Source organism: Cyprinodon tularosa, unplaced genomic scaffold (assembly GCF_016077235.1).
Source record: "Cyprinodon tularosa strain WSP-4 unplaced genomic scaffold, ASM1607723v1 ctg863, whole genome shotgun sequence".
Classification (NCBI taxonomy): Eukaryota; Metazoa; Chordata; class Actinopteri; order Cyprinodontiformes; family Cyprinodontidae; genus Cyprinodon; species Cyprinodon tularosa.
In genome coordinates, this window is record NW_024039633.1 from 115,677 (window position 1) to 134,694 (window position 19,018).

Sequence of the window (19,018 nt, forward strand, 5' to 3'; positions counted from 1 at the left end):
TTATATATATATTTTTTAATTTAAAAGTAAAAACTTTACTCTAGAACACCCTTCAGCTTATCCCTATATGTGTAGTAAATGTACAGGTGCTCCTTCTTAATTATTCAAGAGTTTATTTTATTTCAGTGGAGGCATTTTGGTACAGTAGCTCGTAAGTTCATTAAACCGGTATATATATTTGAATTGAGCCACTCCTAAATTAGAGACAATGTCAGAAATGCCTTTGTTGGAGAGAAAAGATGGTGGAGTGTTGTTACATGATAATATATCTAATATTATTAAATTGAAATTCACAATTAATTTGGATTCAAGGTTCCAGAGTCTGGAAAAGTAGAGAAGCACAGAATTCAAATAGGTCATCTGTGTCTTTCGAAGGCCACAGTCAACACTACCATCTACCAGGATATTTTATCACACTTCTTGGTTCTTGGTTCAGAGAATTTCTAAAAGTAGAATGGGAGTCAAATAATTTAGTTATCAGGCTCTTCGTCAGTGGAACCAACTACCAATTTATTCTACCCTGTTTACGTTTAAGGCAAGACTTAAAACATTACTTTATGATAAAGCTTATAGTTAGACTGGCTTGTGTTATCCTGAGCTTTCTCTGCAGTTATGCTGCTATAGGCTTAGACTGCTGGAAGACATAGGAACCACTTTTCATCATTCTTTTCCATTCTATCTCTATTCTCCCATTCTCAGGTATTTGTTTGTTGAATCCTGAATAAAAATCTGCTCTCTCTGCTTTTTCTCATAGTACCTTAATCTGGTCTGTTCCTGTTTGGCTGTGACTCCATCCTGGAGAGAAATATCAGCTGTGCTGCTGCCATCAACACCTTTGTTTATATATGTTGGAGCTTGACGTGTTTTTCAGTGTAGTCCTGTTTCTCTTACTGTGACTAAACATTTGTGCTCTCTTTCATCCTCTGACATGGGAAATGTCTCAGACCCATCTGCCTGGCTTTGTTTCCTAGATGGGGCCATATCTGGGGCTTGTTTACAATTACCTTTTGTATCTCTGTTTCTTTCTGTATGTCTGCCTCTGTCTCCTTGAACCCCAGTCTGGCTTTGCCGCAGGTTTCTTCTTGTTAAAAGGGAGTTTTCCTCCCCACTGTTGTTACATGTATGCTCGATTGGAGGGATTACTGTCAAGTCAGTCAGTCAATGAAATCAGTTGTTTTTCTTTAGATAGAAAACTTTGAAACAATCTGACTGGATGATCTGGTTGAATTGTCTCTGTAAAGGGTCTTCAAATGACATACTGTGTGTTGTGAATTAGTGCTTTATGAATAAACTGAAATGGATTAAACTTCATGCTTCCTTCTGTCTGCAAGATTGATGGAGTCAAGCTCTCCTTTTCCAGTATATTTTTGATGATGAACTGTGCAATCTTCCCTGTGCTCTTTTTGGCCATAATAAATAGTTTCAACTTTTAATCTGTTAGTCTTTTTACAATTTCAATCATTTAAATGAATTAAAGTGATGAACGTTAAATATATATGTCTTTCTCTGATCCATCTAAAACAAAGACAAGAGTTTATCTTCATTAAGTAAATGACTGACATTAATTGCCTTCTAATTTAGTAAGATCCACCTGCATACCCCTTTTTACAAGGTAGTAGCTGTTTGTTTTGTTCAAATTAACCTTTGCTTGCTTATTTTTATTTAGTTTATAAAAGTTTTACAAACTTGGGAAACAATTCTGTCTAGATTTGTTTTTTAGAGAATTAAGTATATGCGTTTTTGTGTGACTAAATAGTCTTACATAACCATAATTTACCTGAGAGTAAGAAAGCCTAAAGCTTTTTTTAGATACATAAATATGCAAAATATAGAAATCTTAAAAAAGTTTAGTCATTAGAAGGTAACATGTTTATAATGCAGAGTTGATCTGCTTGGTGCATCAGTATTTATCTATTTTTTTTTTTTTTTTTTTTTTTTTACAAAAAATGTTAACCTCAAAATAACAAACCCCTTCTCAAATATTTAGTAGGACCACAGAGATGTATAAGTGGTTTTCCAGAACCAAACCACAAAGCTGCATCTTTAACAACACCTGAATAAACCTCATTATTATTATTAACTGCCCTGAACATGTGGCAATTCTGTCCTAATGATGAGATGCATTGCTAAGATGTGTTTATGTTTTGTTTGGAAGATGATGCTACCACCTGTGATGTGGTTTTGGCCACGGCAGACATTTAAAAAGCTCATCTATGCCTGCTCTGTGAATTTAAACCAGCTGAGGACATTAATTTTCCGAACAAGTGAGACAGACCTGGAATAAAAAGAAGTTTCTTTCCTTTAAAGAGCTGGGTTTAGAAGGGATAGAATACTTTCCTTCTGAGTTCATTCTGCATCTCTTATAAAGTCTGAATGCTGGCATGATGAGGTTTTCTCATTTGATCAGGAAAAGGTCATGTGTCAAACTCTGAGAATGCCAGTAGGTTTTTGTAACGGGACATTTCTAGTTGTGTGTTTGAAATAAAAGTGGGAACATCTGGATTTGAACAGGTGTTGACCCAGCTGTGTAAAATTGGGCTGATTGGTCCAAGCCTAATTAAAACCATTCTGTGTTCTGCATCTGTTTATTAAAAAAGATTACCCACCAGTTCAGTTACTCTGTAGATGTAGACCTTCCCTTTCTCCAAGCCTGCACTGAAAAACATTGGTGCTGCCACCAAAAGGTTGTCAGTTATGCCATCTCCATCGATATCCAGAGGTGCAATCTCACTACCATAGTAGGAGCCGATCTGAAACAGAGACATGAATACATGGTCTATTACATATTACTGCCTGGAACATGTGGATAAGTGACAACATTTAAGTATTCTTAAAGCTCTGAACAAGGTGTTTCTTGTTTTCACTCTTTCATTATAGACAGGTTTCTTGAGCATATAAGATACAGTTCTCTTGTTAATAGTTATTATGTCCAAGCTGTGAATCTTCGCACCTAAGCTCACACTGACCAACCTCTGGTTGCACCCCTGAACCAGTGCGGGGTGCAGCAGAAAATGATTGACTCTGATGCTGTAGCGACCTCAGCTTTGGTTTGGGCAGCAGAAACGTTCTTTGCAAGAACAGAGGTTCACATTGGTTCGCCTTCTTTCCGATGGTTCTAGTGCAAAACTCATTACCTCTTTGCATAAATATCAATACTTTTCCTTTACTAGTCCCTCTGTTTCCTTGTATATTTGTTTTTTCTATTCTGTTGACGACTAGTCAAGTTGTGCAGGTTGTTTGGCTGGTTTCATTCTGACACTTTCCAGAACTCTTTCCTATAGTGCCTGACTTTTACTGTTGACTCTGACTCTGGAAATTGAGGAGCTTGATCTGATAGCCGCCGCAACAGCCGGCCAAACGTCCTTCATGCAGAATCATTCCTGCGCATATGCATCCTTTCTGCATTGCGGAGTACACATGCTGGTTTGGGTTCCTTGCAACTGCTGACTACGGTCAATGCCCCTTTTTGTAGCCTCTGTCAGTAAGGCAATGCATGCTTTTCCTGACAGTTTCCTGGGCAAACAAGCCTTACTGAATTTACTGCTGTGTCACACTTTATCAGATGTTTGAATATTGGGTAATGTGTCGAGGTTTGAAGAGGACCCAAGAGCATAGACACAATGGTAACAAAGTTCTTCAAAAATTAAATCGGGGGAACCTTTCTTTCCTTCTCCCAGCTATGGACTACAGAGTATCAGACAGTCTAAAGGGAAATCCAATGACAAACAATGAAAAAAACATAGTTTAAATACAATGAGAAACCAACTAGAAGATGTGTGAAACAGCATTGGAAGAATGACAGTGGGTCGACTGAGACAGAAAGACTAATTAACACATAGGTAAGTGAACTAAGAACAAATAGGTAAATATTAACACTGATCCAAGAAAAATAAGTGGGGATAATTGGGATAATGTTATAAAGAATAACATATCTAGGATCTTCTCTGGCCTGTCTAGTGTTTTTTTCGACTCATGATGATGTGTGCTTTTCTTTTAATATATATATTTTTCTAACCTTTATGTAATCAGATAGGGAAGAATTGGAACCATTTTTTTTACAACTACAGCTTGGCATTAGTGGCCATTATTGTTCTTTTACAATAATCTGAGACCTTCAAAGAATAGTTGTCACTGATTCTCAAACTGTTTAAATTTCTTTCAAAGGTTAAAATCAATTCAATTCAGTTTATTTCTATAGCGCCAATTCACAACACATATCATCTCAAAGCACTTTACAATTCACCAGATCATACAGTCAAATTGATTCCAAGTTTCCTGCATCGACTCATTGAGTCGAAGGCCATTCCTCACACTAAGCCTGCTTTTAGCGACAGTGGAGAGAAAAACTCCCTTTTAACAGGAAGAAACCTCCAGCAGAACCAGGCTCAGTGGGGTTCAAGGACAAAGAAACAAACATAGGAAAAGAAGCAGAGATACAAAAGGCAACTGTCAAGTTAATTGATGCTCTTTTATTAAGAGGCATCAGAGTGAAGAGGGCTGTACAAAAATGTCACACATCGCTTACACTCGTTTTTCGTGTATCCTTTTCCTTTTACATCTCAACAGTGGAGTACTCTGTGTCACTTTAATCTTCCAAAGTCTCAATAAATGCAATTAAGTTTTTGGTTTAACTTTAAGAATAAGAAAATGTTTAAAAGGTACACATTTTTTTTTTTTACAAGGATATGTATTTTAATGCTTCTTACCTTGAACAGCATTTTACAGTAAATATGTCATTAATTTAGTGAAGAGCTTGAGTGCATTTTGAACCTGAATATTGTAAGAATAATCAGTCACAATAATAATGCTTTGAAGGCTTAACAAGTTTTACAGAGAGTATCAGATCACACACTTGGATAACAGAAATGTTATTTCTTTTGAAAAAGAAATGAAACATCTGGCTATAAAGTTATAAAAAAATACATATACTTTAGAGCAATGAGATCAAAGAATAATTCAGCAGAACAAAACATCTGCTGCTCTGGATAACTTGCTGTTGACAAGTGACAATGTAAGCTGAAATAAGATCATTCCAGGCTTGCAATCTGTGAAGTGATGCCTGGCAAGAGCCACTGACACATAGCCAGATTTACTTAAAACAGTGCTGGATTTAAACTTATTTTCTGTTGACACTTCAGCCTTAAAATGATATCTGCTTTTGTATTTTTGACTAAATACACAAAAACATTTTTATACATCTAAAAACACTATTCTAAAACTGTCCAAGCAACATATAGAAGATGAAATTTTAGCTACAATTCTAAACTGAGGGAAAAAAAGACTCATCCTCATATCTGGCTACATTTCTTGTCTGAGATTCAAGAAATACGAGCCAAATCCATTATGGTTCTAAATACAGTATTGTAAATATATCATAAAGAACAAAGAGGTCCTATTATTTTGGTAGTGTAAGTAGGTCATGAAATATAAATCAATATAAAACCAACAATTTGTGCACATATAGTGTGCATGCTTTTCTTGTAAAGAGTGAAACTATAAGATAAAGGAAAATGAAAAGAAAAAGAAGCATTTTGGAATAAAAAAATGTTCCTCTAAAAACATTGGATAGACTTCTATAATTTCACTGAGAAAGTCTTCTGCATTTTACATATTTTGCATTTTGGTGTCTATTTATTTCCAATTGTAACCTTCATTTTCCCCCATTAATGTTTTAAATCCTGGCAAACTTTAAAAAGTGAATGCAGCTCTAACTCAAATATGGCTTCAGTTGGTTACAAGCAATAGGGTTAAGTTTACCCAGCTTAATCTATTCACAGTGGCTTAACTTGACATCACACTGCAAAAAAATAAAATCTCAATAAGCCTTTTTTTTTTAAAACATAAGTGCATTTTTTTCTTGAATTGAGGAGTTAAGTGAGACACTTTGCCAATGGAATAAAACAATTTACATTTAAAATAAGAAAAAGTAATTGCATTGTCTTATTTCAAGTGAATATTATCTACTTTTTTTATTTAAGGAGTAAAAATATTCATTCCATTAGCACATCATCTGATTTATCTACTCAAATTAAGGCTAAATACACTTAATTAAAGAAATATTTTTAATTCTTCATAGATCGTCTGCAGTGCATATAAACTAAACTAATTAGGTTGGCTAAACTTGTAGCCAATTAAAACACTCCATTTATTTTCGAACTGCATTCTATTTTAGAGTACAATGCATATTTTTAACGAACTAACCTAATTTTTCACATTGGTGGTTCCACGTCATACAATTGTTATCTATTTTGTTAAAAAAAGGCTGTTTGGTAGCTTTTTTAGATAAGTTTGAGATTAGTAAAGTGGAAGCGGCGGCTGTACCTGATGGCCCTTGAGTGAGTGCAGGATGGTGAGGTTCCCCGTATTCTTCAAAGTGAAGATAATGACTTTGCCAGTGTGGTTAAATCGTGGAGCTCCTGCTACTAGCAGGCGACCATTTCTGGATGACACCACAGATGTTACAGTATATCCTGAGGATGTAAGAACAACCAGACATGCACTTTATTCTTTACATTTATCTATACTTTACTCCCAGATTAGAAATGTCCCTTAATCTTTTAAAATGCACATGATTAGTCAACAGATGTAAGCTTATAGTTAAGAATGTCCCACATAGTTCTTTGGTATTCAGAGCAGTTTCCTGCATCAGACAAACACATTACAAAGCTTTAAATGCTGCAAAATAGAAGCGATCCTTTCAGTAGTTATTGACTCTCTGTTCCACCACTGTTAGCAGGCTTGATTTTTGAGTTTTTCTTGTATGAGAATAAGTCATTTACAGTTACTACTTTATGAAAGCCACTTTATCTTTAGATAAAGATGAAAACTTCATTATGGATATAGCTTAAAGTTATTACTTTAGCTATGAGTATCTGAAGGTGTCTCTGTAGGTATGCTTCTATAGGCTTAAGCTCCTTGACTACCTTACCTTAAAAAATTATTTGCAACTCTTTCCTCCGCTCACTCTGTGTTGTTTGTTTTCTATTTGCTATTTAAAAAACACACTTCTGGCTAAATGGTTCTGTGTTCTGCTGTATTTTAAAACATGGCAAAGAATAATCAATAAATCTAATGTAATAAAACTGTTCTAGTCATTATTTATGTGTACTCCAATAAAAAGTAATCCTGGACCAGTACTTTTGTTTTATTTGTTTTTACTGTGTTCTTTTTTTCCCTGTAAACAATAAGTCTTTTATTTTGCCTACTCAGTAAGGAGTGGGTCCCTAGATTTATCGGTTTTACTGACTGGAATTAAATTATTCAGTAAAATACATTTAATGTTTGAATTTAATATGACTAAGACCATTTTTTAGTTGTAAAGTGCGCTGTTAATATCTCTGTTTAGAATTGACATTAGACCACTGATCTGGTCATGGTAAGAGCACATATCTGTTTTTCTGAAATGAATTAAGTATCTACATAAGTAAAATAGGAAAAAGATAGACTTTTTGAAGGACAGCTGCGGCTTGGAGGATTAGAAGCAAAAAAACAATTTATCCCATGGGGGAAAATATAAATAACCCCAGTAAAAGAACAAAACTGAAGCTTGATGATCATGGGAATTGTGAATCCAAATAGTCAACTAAAGAAAATACTTAGCTTTTCCTGCGTGTCAAACTACACCTTAATTATTATTATTTATTTTTTTTTTATGTTGTATCTTCTTACAGTGTTTCTTTAACTTACCTAAGTATGCACCATGGTTTTTGAGCTCTTCAGGAAACTCCTGCATGTAGGATGACTTTGGGGGGATCACCTTCCCCTGTCGTGTTTCCTTCAGCACCGCTCCATTCCAGTCATAAGCACCAACTGCACCCACCAGAATTCCATCCTGAAGGTGGAACCAAGTAAAGGGTTTAATGATGTGTCCCAAATAAAATGGGACACATCATTAAGATGAAGTGTGACATGCGCGATAAATACAAGCACCATTTTCAATATGGAGATTACAGTTGAGTTTTTAAAAGAGACCATTTCTTTTTTGACCCTCTGTCTCAGATTTTTTTTATATAAATGGGGATGGAGGGTGATGCGTGGAACCATCGATACTTTCTTTTAAATAGAAATCTATGATGGGAATCCTTAACCTGATACAGAACTATTTGTGTGTTATTATGCTATTCCATAATGCCAATGGCAAATAAACCCAGAAATTGAGACAGAACTGTCTCTTTTTTTTTTTTTTTTTTTACAGCTTTTCTATTTACTAAAATTATTGTTTTAGACCCCTGACCTCAGCTTAAGTTATGATGTTTTGTTTATTCTTTTAGATTCTTTATGATGACACGCAAATTCATTATCTCATTTTACAGCCACAAAATGTGTTCAACTTGGCATTGACCCAAACCAAAGGAGCAAAGAAGGCAATAAAATGGCCCACAATCAGCCCTAAAGACTTAATCTGTTTTTCTTAAACCTAACTTAAAGAAAGGAAAGTAACCAGTGAACGCATTCAGCTGCAAATAGCAGGAGAATTAGGTAAATGGTCTTCTATGTTCCATGGTTCACCATTCTTTGTATATCTGACATGATAATTATAGGGTTTCTGTGCATAATGAGTTCATTTTTTTTTCCTTGTTCACCATATTGTCGCCAATACACTATCGAGCATGTGTGTGAGAGAACTTGCGATTTCATCCTGAAAAATGGAACCGCGTGCTCGCCACACTTACACTACGTCACTTTTTAACAGCACTGCTATGCCAGTGCGGTTGTCGTCATGGCAAAGTGGTCTCTCCATGGTAAATGGTTGAAATCCCAGAACAGTTTAGCCTCAAGAATGAGTGACCTCTTTCTGCAACAGTTTCTTGTATAGTAGAAGGCCAATTGTCTAGTTTTACATACGTGACCTTTAGTAGTTGGTGAGAATACATACTCACTCAGCTAATAAAAAGCTAAAATATATAATTTAAAAGGAAGAGAATGGACTAATACTGTGGCAAAGTGGGGGTCTTCTTATATATTTTTTTGTTATTAGCTGCAGGAAATTGCAGTAAGAAAAGGCTGGCTGTATGTAGATGCATGAAACATCTGCAAAGTATATGACATAAGCCTCATTCAAAGTTGACACTAATTACACTCAGCAAAACCATCTGGGCCCTGAGGACTGCTTTTCTCTTTTAAAAGTTCTTTCCAAAATGTTATCCTACTTTCAACACTCAGGCTGGTGTTGTTGAGAATCTCTGGAATCTGGCTTCGTGGACACAATTTCCAATCATCATGCCACCCAGCTGCAAACTCTTGTATAATTTTATTCCAAGTCTAATATATGAATTTTTCCCTTAATAAAATCCAATGGGAAATAGGCTCAGATACAAAGCAAATGCATTAAGTTATATGTTGAAAGGGACCAGAAAGAGAAGAGTAACAAAATAAAATGAGGAGCAGGTACAGTAGAGATAAAGTATCTTTCTTATTTCAGCTGTCCTGCATGAAAAGCCAGCACACCTGCAACCCTTCACCCTTAAATACTTAAATTCAAGCTAAAACTTCTAGGAAATTTAAAGAAAAGCAGGTCATTCTGTGGCTAAACTGTCTGAATCCAGTTGAGATCCTTCACCAGTAGGTTTCCCTTGGGAATATAAAGCGTCTCATTTCTCATTACTGCATAGTTGAAGTGGAAAAAGTCTGTCTGCCTGTCAGGTGCTGCTAAATCAGTGTGAACCTTAACATCTGGAGTCATGCAATTCCTCTGAAGGGACACAAGTGATGAATGACCCATTGTGAGGAGGGGCTCCAAATCAACAGAAATTGAGACAATGTGTGTTGGTTTACACATTGACAGATGGCGTGAAACAGCAGGGTAGCATCAGACAGACTTACCTCCACGTTGTGTGCAGAAAAACCTGCCTGAGACATCTGGAGGCCAAACGCCGTTCCGTTCTTACTGGTTCCTGTGTAAATAAGACTGTGTAAACAACAAGTGTTTTGAAGTGTCGCGGTCACAGAAAGCATCAATTTTTAAGGCGGAATACTTTCAACAACAGCATTGGTGTTTTATAGCTTTTTACAGTTTATAGATTATTTGTCAAAAATTTTAGATCTTGTCTTAATGGACAAAGGAACAGTTCAGTCTCCTATCTCCACAATTTTAACAACAATCTATAAAACAATACCTTTTTGTTATTTCCGTCAGATATTAATTTGTCTACTTAATTTATATTTTCTATTTCTATATTATTTTATTTGCTAAATGCCTAATTTTTTATTTTTTTTATTTAGAAGTTTGCTTACATTTTCCTGGTATTTAATACAACTAAATAACCTTTTAACTGTATGACTTAGGTCACAGATTTTGCAATTTTTCTGCAGGAAGTAAGGCCATTTCCTCCTGAATAGATGAATGAAATCTGTGTGGGACTCAGAGCAGGCATTGTATTGACCTTTAACATTTGGAGGACCCAGTATTGGCAACGCTTTAATTTCCTGGCTCATGTCTCAACATGTTTCTTTAAGATTTCCAAATAGTGCTTATGCCTCATGATGCCTCCTTTTCTGAAGCGCACCAGTCATTTCTGCAGCACATTTTAAAAGTCATAACTTGTAATAAAAGAAATTCACTGAAGTTCAGTGACTCACATTTACTTTCTAGAAGCAGACTCATTGAACAGTATAGAATCATCTCCTCTCCTTTTGTTGCCGTTTATTCCAGTTTTTAGAGGACTCGATAGGGGAAATACTAAACACCACCAGTATGCATATCAAAATGCAGCTAAGGACACTTCTCATACTGTGCTTTTTGGAATGTCAGTGTTAAAGCACTTATTTTTCCTAAACTTTGGAAGTGAAACTACTGTGGCTGAGCCCTGCAGATCCCACTTTGGCTGCCTAAGGTCGGCTTTACTGTCATTGAGAATTACCTGCTGTCCAGCAGGATAACTAACAATATACAGAATTACATTATTTATAGAAATAATAATAATAAAAAGCCTTAAAACTATTTAATTCCAGTTTTAAAAGAATTTCATTTATCATTCTGCCTTATCCATGTATGAGGCTAACTGACCTTAGTGTAACAAAGCAATTATCTTCTACATGTAGAAAATATACAGAAAACAGGAGTACATTGTTTCTTTGCTGTAAAAAAAACAAGAAAAAATTAAACAAAAACCTTGCATGCTGTTTTTTTTTTGTTTATTTTTTACTGTATTTTCATTCACTATTAGATTAATGCTCTATCATAGATATAGGTGCAGTAAAAAGTTTATTTTTGTGAGTCAGAACAGTGAGATCTGTGCTTGAAGTGTGTTCATACTTACAATAAAAGTTGTAGCTTTGACTAGGAAAAATATTTCCTCAATATTGAGTGCCCACAGAGCATCATAGATGTACAAAACAAATATGACATGTAGCTAGAGTTGAACTGACTAGCAAATAAAAAAATATATGTTGAGCTTGCAAGCTTCTCATCAAAAATGAAAGCTCTTTGTTTTAAGTGTTTGGTAATAAAAATGCATAACTTTGTGAATCAACCTGTCAGAAGTATACAAAGCTATCATATTAACACAGCTTTGAAATATTGTTTAGTATGTTTTAATCTAAATTTTTCAAGAATTTCATGCACAGAAATTCTACAAGAAAATAAATCTTTCTTTGAATTCAACAGCTAAGTATTTTTCTGCAACACATTAACTGCAACACATTTAAGCACAAAGTTGGCTTTTAAAATTAGCTTTTTACCAACCTTCAAGGCTAAATATTCGCTCCCCAAGAGCATCGACAATATCATTCAGAGCTGACTCATCTGTCACATTAAAGAAGTGTTTGTCATCGGGGTCACTGGCGATGTATTTGATTTCATTTAGGAAGGCCTCAGGATTAATTCCTCTGCGGTTGTAGTAGCCGAGCACCTGTAAGGTAAGAATTGACAAAATGTCAATTTTTAGGTTTTTGACTCATGACATATTTACAATGTTGCTTAAATTGAAGAGCACACCCTCTCTTTATCGAGGTGTAACCTTAAAAGTTTACCCGTGTCTAAACCTATTTAAATAAAAAATACATATATTTTGGCAGAGTGCATCTATATTAAATACAGACAACTTTGAGCATTACCAACAAATGTTACTAGTTTTTCTAATTTCTTTGCTGAACTTGAATAAGCTGAATGTAATATTAGACAGACATCTGAATGCTAACTCCAAAGTCTGATAAAAACCCTATCTTTAGTATGATAATACATCATTACCTTTATGAAATAGAAGGATAGATATATAGTATCTCTGTGTTCCTCCACTAATGCTAGTTTTTGTTTTGCTCAGATAGTAACAAAAAGCATATCTACCTTAAAAAAACTTTAGAATACGATTAGCTCTCTCAGCACTGTTGCACCACTAAGTCAATTGGTCTAAGAGAGATAATTTACGCCTTGAACTATAATTCCACAACATTGTTGATTTTGCCCTAGAGAGGCTTTTGAATAGTATTTTGATGGACTTTACCAAAAAAGTATGCTGAATTATAATGCAAACTCCTGTTGTTGACTCACAGCAATGGCATAACGAGTAATGCCATCCTTCTCGCTGTCCTCAATGGCCTGTTGGAGATCTGCGTTGTCATGTGACTCTCCGTCAGTTATAACTATCATTACCTTCTTGGCCCCCCGTCGACCTCCTTGCTTGAAAGCTTGTGAGCTGAAATAAGATAAATGTTTTCAATTAAATGCCCAAAAAGACCTAGTTGAGTAGATCTGCTTATTGATATGCAAGCTGCACCGAGCTGTACTGATGCCAAGAGCCGTGTTGGTCTCCTCTCCACCCCGCTGATCAATGCTGCGAGCCCTTTTTACCACCTCCTCTACTGATTTGTAGTCACTGAGTTTGAATTCATGCACCACTTTCTCACCATACTGGACAACCCCAACCTGCAAAAAATGAAATGGTGTAAGAAAAACATAACTGAAGAATTTTATTCTGGGTGACATAATCCTGAATCAATGGTATAGGTTCTATAAATCAGCAAAAAATTAAACAAATTGATTCTTATACAATTTATGAGGTTAAAAAAAACGAATAATCGTTTAACACCCTTTCGGGGTTCATCTGATTGATTTTGAGCCAATGAAAAAGATCCGAAACATGTTTCAATATCAAAAATAAACTGAATAAATAAAAAAATGCTGTTTTTTTTTTTAAATAAGAAATATTGATCTTTGTTTTAAATTAAAATAATTTCAGGGAAAGAAATCCAAACCGACCAACCAACCATTGACCAAAGAAACAAACCCTTTATTTTCCACATTAAAGTTTTAATCCCCAATTCTAAAAAAGAAGAATTTGTCAAAATCCTCCCCAATAAAGTCATTTCTGCTAAAGGTAGCAGAACCTATGAGGCTATTGCTTTTGTCAGGAGCCAGTTTGGTTTGAAATGAATTTCACTTATGAGGGGGTGTTGGCATAGTGGTTAGAGCACGGAGCTTGTGCTCTGAGAAGGTTGCAGGTACATGGTTCGAACCCCACAGACTGCCACTCTGGCTCTCTGAGCAAGACCATTAACCCCACACTGCTCCCTGGGCACTGCACAATGGCAGCCCACTGCTCCCCCACGAAATGGGTTAAATGCATAGAGACATTTTCACCATTGTGAGATCAATAAAAGTTCAATTCTATAACTTTAGTATCCTCTTTTGAATGCTTGTGTTTTGTATAAAGTCAGTGTGTTTTATTTAATAGTAAAATGTGTTTGATCATCAGAAGCAGGCATTAGATGCAACACTAGTGGCTCTAGTTTAAGTGGCTATCTCAGTTTTAATCTTTGTTGTCTGTTTCTTCCCACCTGTATTTGACCTGGTCCAACATGGAACTTCTGCAGAATGTTTATGAGAAAATTCTGCACTTCAGACCAGGGATAGATGGAGTTGGAGCCATCGAGAACAATGACTATGTCCATAAAGGTTTCACATCCTTAAAGAAAAAAAAAGAAACATATGTTCATGCATGCAAATATAATCCCCTGCTGTGATTTAGAGCCATTGGGGGATGGTTGTCAGACAAGAAAGATGTTTAAAAACTTACTCTGAAAGGCAGGGATAATCGTTCTGGAAAACTTGAAGCTTGCATTAACTTTGGAGCATATTCCAGTACTGTAGTAAGAACTGCCACATTCATATGACCATAATGGTCCACAAGCCTGAAATGAAAAAGAAGGTGTTTATACAAGTAACAACTAAGTATATCCTCTAAGAAGAAACTCAGCAGTACGACCATGTAATCAAAAGGCCATCTTGTTGCCCCTTTTTTTTTTATCTTGACAACTGCAATCTTAATAAATATGTTTCAAAGATCCATGGCTTTATTGAAATCCCTACTCACCACAAAGCTGCTGTCTTTGGGGTTAGACACGAGCGTCATACCCAGCCTCATCTTGTTCTTTCGTTCTGATACGTTGGTCAGAGATATCTTTCCTTGAAGGAAAAAGAATTTCAATGATAGGGCCTCGGATGAACAGCTTCATGCATGCAAATACAGGCTTTCTCATCTGGGACTGTGGTTTGTTATTGCTGTCTGGCCAGGCAAACTAGTGTCCACATCTTCAGATCTAAATGTTTATGAGGCTAAACTTCAACTGATTAGCCAACCAGCAATACACCTGCAAGCCGTATGAACAGGCAGGCAGTAAAAATGTGTGGTAAAATACACACATGGAAGTATACATAAACCATTAAGAAGTGGAATGACTGGTATGGTACCCAGACTCAGGCATTTATAAACACACTTATCTGAAACCATGATTGTCAAACTGTGGTATAAGAGCCCCTTTTGGCAGAGAGGCAATCTTGGAATTATTATTTACAAGGTAAATAATAAACTGTGTACTGTGTACCATAGAATATATTGAAATACAACTGCTGGTAGATGTTTGTGGGTTGAAATTCCTCTGAAGTCCAAACTCAATATATTAAAGGCATGAAAGAGGATTCTGTCGTGGAAGATATTTCCGACGGCTGTTTGTATGTTTTTGAATTGTGCGAATGCGTCAGTGCCCCCTCCGTCTCTATGCTGGAAACGCCACCGCCGCTGTAATGCCCAGAAATATCTGCCTGCTGAGAATTACATCCCCTCTCGTACACTGATGAGAAAATAGACTTTTAAAGATATTTTTAATATTTTTTTAATATTTATTATGCATTGGATGCCTAGAAATATCTGCCTGCCATAACAAACATGCTCCGTTTTGTGTATTTACAACAGTATGCTTGAAAATAACAGCGGTTAAAATTTTACCAATAAAGACATGTTATAAATATTTAGAAAGCTTAGATTCTCCACAATTTACAATTAGCTCAAAAAAAGCCGCAGCAGTGAACAAGCTTAGGAGTACTTCTTTGTACTTAGGCGTAATGGCGGACCACTAGCCAGACAGCATGTGAGTTACGGTTGGAGCCTACGTGAATAACATCAAGGCGACACCTACGCAAATTGCTTGATTGACAAACAAGTAGCCAATCCACTTTCAACAGTAGGCAAAATTAATTGGCTAATATGTTGTAGGCACCACCACGGCCATAGTTTATGGATTTAAATTGGGGTTTTTTGGGGGGGGGGGCATAAGTGCAAGAATGCCATCCATCAACCAGTTCATTTTAGATTAATCTGGACACTTAATTTCGGAGAAAAGTCCTCTTTAATTCCTTTAAACCAAATTGACCTCGGTTCCACTTCCAGATCATAAAAATATTGGGAGCTACACATATGTGTTTTAAAGTGTTAGGTTTTATGGTTTTCTATTTCATTCAAAACCAAATATAAACTTCAGATTCTTTCTATTTTACAATGGTGAAATCAGGTTTAAAATACATGCTAAATAAATTAATTTCATCAATATTTTATAGCATTTCCAAAACCCTACTGATGTAGAATTTACTGGATATGTGGCCTGGTTACAACAGTTAAACATTATAAAGCAGTACAACTGCAGAAATGTTGATAATGATGCAGTGAGAATCTGTAATACTTTACCTAAATTGAGCTTTGAGCAACTGTTGCCATTAGTTCGTTTGTTAACTGCACATTTATATACATCCCCTGTTTGGAAATTCCCAGTGTTTTCATATGGCGCTCCCACTAATAACCTGCAAAAACAGAGAGTTGATAGGTAAGAAATTTTGCTTAACAGACTTCATTTGCACTACAGTTTGTAAACAGTACAAGAGCACATCTCTTATTCATCCTTTTTTAACAAACACAATATTTGTGCTATAACCAACTCTCTGAGGGAATATGACTAACCATTAAACTCAATGACCCACTCCAAACACCCAGGTCAACTCAGAAGATCTTAAACCTCTCTTTGTTTATTTATGCTGAGAAGCACAGGTCTCATATTCAAGGAGTCTTCCACAGAGTCACACCCAGCAGCCAGTGAGTGCAGCCAGTAATTCCTGCTTATCTACACAACGTTCTTTAAAAATCTCAAGAATATCAGGACTACGTTTTTGCTAGATATACGTGTGCACGAAAAGAAGAAATTCTGTCAGTATGTACATGAGTAAAGGAGTATTACTCTTTTTCACAGTATCAAGTACGAATGGAAGTTAATGTCTTATAAGTACTTATTTAGTTAGAGTTCTTGGAAGTTTGAAGGCAAACCAAACACTATAATGCTCCACACACCATTCCTAAGCAATCTCCCTTGTATACATAGACTTCACAAGACTTATGGGGTTGGTGCATCTCCACATGGGAAACCTTAACCCACACTGGGCATATAGTAGCAGCAATTCAAAATGGCCCTTCCCAGTCAAATGCCAGCCGAATTAAAGCCCAATGCCCTGCAACTCCCAGCAATATCTCCTGCATGAACCCAACATATATTTTTACTCAGACTCCACCATTTCACTGATGAGGTCTGACCGGGAGATGATGCTTCTCAATAGATCTTAATGTCCACTAATCATGACAGAAAGAATATTTTAGTACAAAGATTTATTAAAAGATTAAAAAGGAAAGATTAAAAAGAAAGTGTAGGGGACCAGCCAAGGACCAGCCAAGGGCCCATCAAGGAAAGTGGTGAAATTTTGAATGGCTACTACTGTAAATGAAACCTTATCTGCCCATGGTCATGCCACTGGTTCACTGCTTTTCATGTATATTGCCAGCTGTAGACAAGAAATACCCAATGAGTCCTACAGCTTTGTGGATCCTTAGATCCAGGTTATCACAATTTGCCCCTTATCAGCCTCTAATGAGACTCACTGATATCCTTACTTTTCCTGTTTTTATTATGGCAAGATAACCTGTTATATAATACCACCCACTAAAAGATACCCCGATGAAAATATAATTGGTAATCCCTTTACCTGTCAGCAGCCATGTTACTTCTATTTGTTTTTTATTATATATCTGTTTGCATAACTAGGGCATTTATTGTATTTGTAAAGTGTCTGACTATCCAGCCAGTTTTGTGATGTTTTGTTAAATTTGAAAGAAAATAACATTTAACCTCATGCAAACTATTAATGTAGATAAACCAGATGAATCCTGCTACGACAGACCCCCATAGTATTTTCTTTATTTGATGGGCGGTGAACCTGCTTTCAGCATAAAATTCTTTTGTTTAACATTCAGTCTGAGACTGGAGCAATAATAGGAAAACTACTAAAGATAGTAAAAAAAAGACTGTATAAGTAAACAGAATGATATTAGTATGTTCAGGTGTGCAAGTTCAGCCCATCTTTTGATATAAGAGGGGTAGGTTATCAAAGCTCAAAATGCATAAATGGCATAAATATACTTACCAGAGAGACAGCAAGGAAAAGAAACTCTCTTTTTGTTGGTTCATTTTTGCCTTTAGCTCTCTGTAGAGCCAACCTGAGAGTAAAAGTTTAAACACCCTCTTACCAGGATGTGTGGAATTGACGGAGATGTTAGTTGCTGTTTTTTTTGGTGATAGATGCACGAAAGGTGCATGGTCAGAATAAATTATCATCTCTGAAACCAAATTCTTTGCTGCAGTTTGGACCTGTCCTGTTTTGAAGATGACTCAAACCACACAGACATGGATATATTCATAACAGACTTAATGGTGGCAGTGTAGAAATTGACTTACATGTCTTAAGTGCAAGGTTGAGTGAGCCTTCTTTTGATCTTTTGATCTCAGAAAAAATGAAAAAAATTTAAATTCACAAATCTCAAAGTAATGTATTGAATTTTAACAACAAAGCAAAGTTTAGTTTTAGCATGCAAGCTGAATTCTCTCTATGTATTTGTGCATTCACAAACATGTGAGAATCCTGGCTGGCTGTACGCCACCGTCTGCTCTGTTTTAATCAGTCAGAGTGAGCAGATGCACCTACCTCTCTGCTAATTACCCTTATTCTATACAACTAATCATGCCAAATAATACATGTGTTTCTCTGTCAGTCTCCACCAAATCATCTCCTCCATGTCTGCATGAGGTTCTTGCCTACCTGCAATCACTGCCTACCTTCCTGCCACCAGAGTATCATTCACTTCCTGAAAGCCCAACACTAACCTGCCAGCTAAGGTTATTATCTGCTTTCTCAAATCTGCTATCAGCCTGTTCTGTCTGTTACCAGCTGGTTCAGTTTAGCTTTAAGTCTGCCTGCCACTATTTCAGTTTACAAACTCTACGTATATCTTTAATACACAACACATGTCTAGCTGGGTATCAACATCGATAACAGAGAAACAGCAATCCTAAGTCTTATCAGATCTGCTGCCATTTTCATTTGTTACATCATTTGGGATGGCCACATCGATCACTGCACCTTTCCTCTGCTGCTTGTCAATGATCACAATGTCTGGTTGGGTGGCCACAACTATTTTGTCTCTTTGTATCCAGAAGCCCCACAGGATGTTAGCTCTTTTCATGTGTTACCTTGAATGGCTAAAACAAAACAGTTAAGTCTCTTTCCCACTGAAAATTGTAACTTAACCGGGTTTTTTAGACATGGGTCGACCAGCCAACAACTAGCATTTGGCTCCCTTCCCACTGGCAACCAACCGTAAGTATCGTTTTGAGCCCCTTCTCCAGTGTCAGGGTTACTGTCCCAAGTGCT

At 36.2% G+C, this 19,018-nt stretch overlaps 1 protein-coding gene across 1 annotated transcript in view; it reads right to left on the minus strand.

Annotated features, from left to right (window-relative positions):
- itga11a (integrin, alpha 11a) overlaps positions 1-19,018 on the minus strand; it is a 71,000-nt gene that overhangs the window by 28,649 nt on the left and 23,333 nt on the right. The window contains exons 3-13 of the mRNA XM_038273228.1: positions 15,957-16,069; positions 14,310-14,401; positions 14,013-14,127; positions 13,774-13,901; positions 12,714-12,862; positions 12,488-12,632; positions 11,684-11,849; positions 9,823-9,893; positions 7,687-7,831; positions 6,322-6,470; positions 2,607-2,750 (exon numbers count right to left, since the gene is read on the minus strand). Of these exons, the coding sequence (XP_038129156.1) occupies positions 2,607-2,750; positions 6,322-6,470; positions 7,687-7,831; positions 9,823-9,893; positions 11,684-11,849; positions 12,488-12,632; positions 12,714-12,862; positions 13,774-13,901; positions 14,013-14,127; positions 14,310-14,401; positions 15,957-16,069 (1,417 nt within the window). The remainder of the gene's footprint in view (positions 1-2,606; positions 2,751-6,321; positions 6,471-7,686; positions 7,832-9,822; positions 9,894-11,683; positions 11,850-12,487; positions 12,633-12,713; positions 12,863-13,773; positions 13,902-14,012; positions 14,128-14,309; positions 14,402-15,956; positions 16,070-19,018) is intronic.